Source organism: Canis lupus, chromosome 36 (assembly GCF_011100685.1).
Source record: "Canis lupus familiaris isolate Mischka breed German Shepherd chromosome 36, alternate assembly UU_Cfam_GSD_1.0, whole genome shotgun sequence".
Lineage (NCBI taxonomy): Eukaryota > Metazoa > Chordata > Mammalia > Carnivora > Canidae > Canis > Canis lupus.
Window position 1 is genome coordinate 26158202 of NC_049257.1, and position 6544 is coordinate 26164745.

The window sequence follows — 6544 nt, forward strand, 5'->3', positions numbered from 1 at the left end:
ATTCTGGAGAAAGTTCCATGTGCGCTTGAGAAGAATGTGTATTTAGTTGAGTTTGGATGTAAAGTTCTGTAGATATCTGTGAAATCCATCTGGTCCAGTGTATCATTTAAAGCTCTCGTTTCTTTGGAGATGTTTTGCTTAGAAGACCTATCGAGTATAGAAAGAGCTAGATTGAAGTCACCAAGTATAAGTGTATTATTATCTAAGTATTTCTTCACTTTGCTTAATAATTGATTTATATATTTGGCAGCTCCCACATTCGGAGCATATATATTGAGGATTGTTAAGTCCTCTTGTTGAATAGATCCTTTAAGTATGATATAGTGTCCCTCTTCATCTCTCACTACAGTCTTTGGGGTAAATTTTAGTTTATCTGATATAAGGATGGCTACCCCTGCTTTCTTTTGAGGACCATTCGAATGGTAAATGGTTCTCCAACCTTTTATTTTCAGGCTGTAGGTGTCCTTCTGTCTAAAATGAGTCTCTTGTAGACAGCAAATAGATGGGTCCTGCTTTTTTATCCAGTCTGAAACCCTGCGCCTTTTGATGGGGTCATTAAGCCCGTTCACATTCAGAGTTACTATTGAGAGATATGAGTTTAGTGTCATCATGATATCTATTCAGTCTTTGTTTTTGTGGACTGTTCCACTGAACTTCTTCTTAAAGGGGAATTTTAAGAGTCCCCCTTAAAATTTCTTGCAGAGCTGGTTTGGAGGTCACATATTCTTTTAGTTGCTGCCTGTCTTGGAAGCTCTTTATCTCTCCTTCCATTTTGAATGAGAGCCTTGCTGGATAAAGTATTCTTGGTTGCATGTTCTTCTCATTTAGGACCCTGAATATATCCTGCCAGCCCTTTCTGGCCTGCCAGGTCTCTGTGGAGAGGTCTGCTGTTACCCTAATACTCCTCCCCATAAAAGTCAGGGATTTCTTGTCTCTTGCTGCTTTAAGGATCTTCTCCTTATCTTTGGAATTTGCAAGCTTCACAATTAAATGTCGAGGTGTTGAACGGTTTTTATTGATTTTAGGGGGGGATCTCTCTATTTCCTGGATCTGAATGCCTGTTTCCCTTCCCAGATTAGGAAAGTTTTCAGCTAGAATTTGTTCAAATACATATTCTGGCCCTCTGTCCCTTTCGGCGCCCTCGGGAACCCCAATTAAACGTAGGTTTTTCTTCCTCAGGCTGTCGTTTATTTCCCTTAATCTATCTTCATGGTCTTTTAATTGTTTGTCTCTTTTTTCCTCAGTTTCCCTCTTTGCTATCAACTTGTCTTCTAGGTCACTCACTCGTTCTTCCACCTCGTTAACCCTCGTCGTTAGGACTTCTAGTTTGGATTGCATCTCATTCAATTGATTTTTAATTTCTGCCTGATTAGCTCTAAATTCTGCAGTCATGAAGTCTCTTGAGTCCTTTATACTTTTTTCTAGAGCCACCAGTAGCTGTATAATAGTGCTTCTGAATTGGCTTTCTGACATTGAATTGTAATCCAGATTTTGTAACTCTGTGGGAGAGAGGACTGTTTCTGATTCTTTCTTTTGAGGTGAGGTTTTCCTTCTAGTCATTTTGCTCAGTGCAGAGTGGCCAAAAGCAAGTTGTACTGGGAAAAAGAGAAAAAGAGAGGAGAGAAAGAAGGAGAGAAAAGAGAAAGAGAAAAAAAAAGAAAAAAAAAAGGGAAGAAAAAGAAAAAAAAATGAAAAAAAAAAGAAAAAGAGAAAGAAAAAGAAAGGAGAAAAAAAGGGGGTGGGGGAAGGAAACAAATCAAAAAGCAAAACAAAACAAAAACAAAAACAAACAAACAAAAAAAGAACCACCGGGGAGTATCTTCTGATTCTGTGTACTTTAAGTCCCTTGGCTTCTCCTGGAAGTTGTCCGTCCAGCTGGTGTTCTGGGGGAGGGGCCTGCTGTGCTGATTTTCAGGTGTTAGCAGTTGGGGGAGCTGCTGTGCCCCTGCCTGGTGCAGGGCTCGGTGGGGGTTGTTTACCCCGTGAGGCCGCAGGAGGAACAGCCCCAGTGGCGGGGCAGCTCTGGAAACCTGGATTCAGCTCCGGCAGGAACTCCGTCTGCAGGCCCTGGAGGCTCCGGGGCGGGGCCGCTGATGTGCTCAGCTGGGGCAGGAGCGTCCTCGCTGTCCTGGGCCCTCCCGGCCTCTGCCTGTCCCGGGGGAGGCGGGATCCTGGGCTGTGTCCCGGCGCCCTGTGCTCCGGAGCCTGCGCTGGTGGATTCGCGCTCCCGCCCCGCAGCCCCCTCCGCGGAGCCGCCGCCGGAGGCCCTCCGAGCTGCTCCTGGACCCGCGCAGCCCCCTCCGCACGGAGCCTCTTCCTCTGCCCGAGCCCCTCCGAGCTGCTCCCGGGGCCGCGCAGCCCCCTCCGCGGAGCCGCCGCCCGAGCCCCTTCAGCTGCTCCGGGTCCCGCCGGGTCCCGCCGTGCGCGCTGCAGCCCTTAGGGAGCTCGGCGCACTCCCCCGGGGCGCAGGTGTCTGTTACTGTCCCCGGGAGCCCGAGGGCATCCCCGCCCTCCTGGGTCCTGCTCCACCTCCCCGCGAGCCCCTTTCCCCCGGGAAGGTCGGTGCAGCTCCTGCTCCTCCCGGACGGGGCTCTCCTGTCCTGGGGACACTCGCCCCGGCCTCAGCCCGGCTCCTCGCGGGCCCCTCCCCCTTGGAGGCCTTTGTTTCTTTATTTCTTTTTCCCCGTCTTCCTACCTTGATAGAAGCGCGAACTCTTCTCACTGTAGCGTTCCAGCTGGTCTCTCTTTAAATCTCAGGCCGAATTCATAGATTTTCAGGATAATTTGAAGGTTTTCTAGGTGGTTTGGTGGAGACAGGTGATTTGGAGACCCTGCTCTTCCGCCATCTTGCTCCTCCCCCCCAAACTTGGGAAAATATTTAGTTCACTTGATAAAATACATGATTTTTCAATTATTTATAATTCTTGACTCAGTATTACCTTTTGGCACTTTATAGTTTGATTCTCAGGTTTTCCTCATAATTGTCTTCTAAGGAGATAGAAATTTTTAAAATGAAAAAGCTTTTTGAACCTTTGTTTACATAAAAATATTTTCTTATGTTGATATTCACTCTTCAATTCCAGGAATAACTAGAAATTATATATCTCATCATGAAAGTATATAATAGCACCTATGAAATATTCTTGGAACAAGTGTGTGAAACCTAAATCAAATCACACTTTGAGATCTATCCGTGTATAGGAAATCAGTATAGAGGAATATATTGACACCATGGGCATGAAATCTGCAAGTCCCAGCATATAGAGGATTTGACAGGACAAACACCTAATTTATTGGACAGATACACTGAAACGTGGGAAAAGAGATGAAAGAGACTAAAAGACATATTCAAAGTGCAGTGTTTAGGTCTCATTTGGACCAAACAAACTGCAAAAAAATGAGCAAGCATGAATTGGGGAAATTTGAACATTGACAGGGTATCTGATGATAATCAGGAATTGTTCATTTTTAGGGGAAAAAATGAAAGTGTAGTTACATTTGTGGGAAAGTTTATGTTTTAAATATACTGAAATATAGATGAAATGATAAATTATCTGGAATTTGCTTTAAAGTAATCTTTGTGTAGGAGTAGAGTTGGAAGGAAGTATAAATGAAGTTAGCGTGCACTTGAGTGGATGCCTGTGGTAGCTATGAGAGTACGAGAGTTTATTGCTCTCTGCTTTTGTTTGTAATTTAAATATTTTATAAAAGCAAACGTTTTAAAAAAGAAAAAAGGGGGAGAAGGAAAGGAAAGAAAACGGGTTTTAAAAACAGAAGTAAATGTAGAGGAGATCTTTTTGGCTCTGTGTGAGCAAGAATTTCCCAGTCCACAACATACAGGGTAAAAATTAATGTGAATGATTTTGAGTACATGAAGTGTTAAACCTATTTCCAAAGAATAAGACACTATGAAATTAGGAAACAAGCTAAATATTTACAGTGCATTTAACTGATGGAATACCTTGGTGCCAGAATATTTGACTACAAGTCAATTTTTTTAAATAGATAAAGTGAGAAAGTTGAGACTTTCTTTTTAGAAAAAACCAATGAATATAAAAAATCTTGGGATCCCTGGGTGGCGCAGCGGTTTGGCGCCTGCCTTTGGCCCAGGGCAAGATCCTGGAGACCCGGGATTGAATCCCATGTCGGGCTCCCGGTGCATGGAGCCTGCTTCTCCCTCTGCCTGTGTCTCTGCCTCTCTTTCTCTGTGTGACTATCATAAATAAATAAAAATTTATAAAAAAAAAAAAAAAAAATCTTGCACTTCACTAGCCCTTAAGATAGTACAATTTTTTTTTTTTTAAGATTTATATTTATTCATGAGAGAGGCAGAGACACAGGCAGAGGGAGAAGCAGGCTCCTCGAAGGGAGCCCAATACAGGCCTTGATCCCGGAATCACGGCCTGAGTGAAAGGCAGGCGCTCAACCGCTTTGCCACCCAGGTGTCCCAGGAAAGTACAAATCATAACAATCCATCAAATTAACAAAAATTTGGAAATCTGACAATAGCAAGTATATGAATGAATTATCCAGTCACATAATGGAATACCATAGAGCATTTAAAACTAGATCTATCTTTACCAGCATGGGTGAGTCTCAGAAATACATTGTGAGATGACAAAAGTGTATTACAGAATAGTTTACAGAGTATGATAGAATTACAGAAAAATTTTCTGTACGACATTCCACTATACTGCCCAAGGATACATATGCATGTCACAAAAGTATAAAGCATTAGTGGATTGGATACACACTTATTTGAGGATATTGATTGCTCCTGCTTTCAGGGAGGAAAGGAAATGGGATCATGAAAAAGATATAAGCCATCTGCCAGTGTGACAAAGAATTTAATCTTTCTTAAATATTGAGAAGGGATATGTGGATATTTGTTAGATGATTTCCCCTCTCGATTCTGTGTGAAATTTCATTTAACTATATTTAAAAATGAAATAAGATCTTTGGTTTCGAGTGTCTTGTATGTGATGTTGAAAAGATGCTGAGCAAGATGCAAACGATGTGATAACAGTAATTACCTTAATTTGAAGTCTTCTAGTTTTTCTACTTTTATCTAAATTGTTAAATATCCTTTGGATAATTGAGTAAAATGTAAGGATTTAAAACTGTGGTGTCCTCTTACCTGGAATAGAGGCCAGGAATCATGACTCACTAATCGGTACCTACACCAAGTCACATAGCCTCTCAGTACCTCTGTTTTCAGATCTGTAAAGTTGATTTAGCTTCTGAATAGACTTGTAAAAAATAGATTAGAAACTACATTTTTCAGGGGCACCTGGGTGGCTTAGTCAGTTAAGCGTCAGATTCTTGGTTTTGGCTCAGGTCATGATCTCACGGTCGTGGGATCGAGCTTCGTGTCATACTCTGCACTCAGCATGGATTCTGCTTCAGATTCTCTCTCTCTCAAATAAGTAAATCTTTAAAAAAAAAAAAAGAAACTACATGTTTAAGTGCTAAAAAAGATGCCCAACACAGGCAAATCACTTAGATTAATAGAACAACAGTCATACCTAATGAGTTATTTGAATTTACACTCAGATTACAAAAGTTTGATATTTCCATTGTTTTTTTCTAAAACTATTTTTGAATCCTAGTCAAAGATTCCAGTTTGCTTGCTGAGTGCTTGTCAACTTTAAGGATGCAAGGATCAGCTGCAGTAAATTTACACAGATATCCTTATATACTTTTAGAAAAATAAAAATTAAAACTTCAAAGAAATTCTTCCTGGGCCAGTGTTCATGTTAATTCTGAGATAGAAATTACAGTATTTTGTACCATAAAAGCTATCTTGAATGAGTAATAAAAGATGACCATATTCTTAGGACATGAGTCATAATTCTTAACTTAAAATATGATTGTATATACATTATTAATTTATTTCCTTATCCTTGCTACTGTATTTCCTTTATTTTCTTCTGCTACTAGACAAATTGGAGCATTTTTATGGTTTCAAAAAGACTCAAGCTAGAGATTAGCCTGCTCTTTGCAGCCGAATCTATCCGTCATGGTTCAGGAGAGTCAAAAGGGCCCATGCTCATAATTAGCCGTGCGCACCTCTCCATGTTTCTTTGCCCGTGGATTTTCTGGCTAAGAGAGTAGCTATAAAAAAGGGTCATTTACCAGTGCAACCGTGAACCCAATTTCTTTGCCGCATTTGGCCAGGCTAAAAATTTTTAATCGCCAGCAGTATAGCAGTGGGTTTTTTAAATGTTGTTGTTACTTAAAAGCAAGATGGTTATAAATTTGAAACCAATAGGTAAGATGCATAAAATCTTTCATTTGTATTCTCATTCCTAACAGTATAACATTCAGGCTTATCCAACAACAGTGGTGTTCAACCAGTCCAACGTTCATGAATACGAAGGCCATCACTCTGCTGAACAGATCTTGGAATTCATAGAGGTAATTTTAAATTAATTTACAGTATTGTAAATTATAGAAGTAAATGATCTTTAAATGGCTTTTGGTTTTGTGTTGTTTTTTATTATCTCCCTAGTAAAGCTAACCTTTTTGTTAGTATTACCCCATC

At 40.9% G+C, this 6544-nt stretch overlaps 1 protein-coding gene across 3 annotated transcripts in view; it reads left to right on the plus strand.

The window, feature by feature from the left end:
* Positions 1 to 6544, plus strand: part of DNAJC10 (DnaJ heat shock protein family (Hsp40) member C10) — a 78597-nt gene that overhangs the window by 62394 nt on the left and 9659 nt on the right. For all 3 annotated transcript variants that reach the window (XM_038585043.1, XM_038585042.1, XM_038585044.1), the window contains one exon: positions 6316 to 6417. In XM_038585043.1, coding sequence (XP_038440971.1) covers positions 6316 to 6417 — 102 coding nt within the window. The remainder of the gene's footprint in view (positions 1 to 6315; positions 6418 to 6544) is intronic.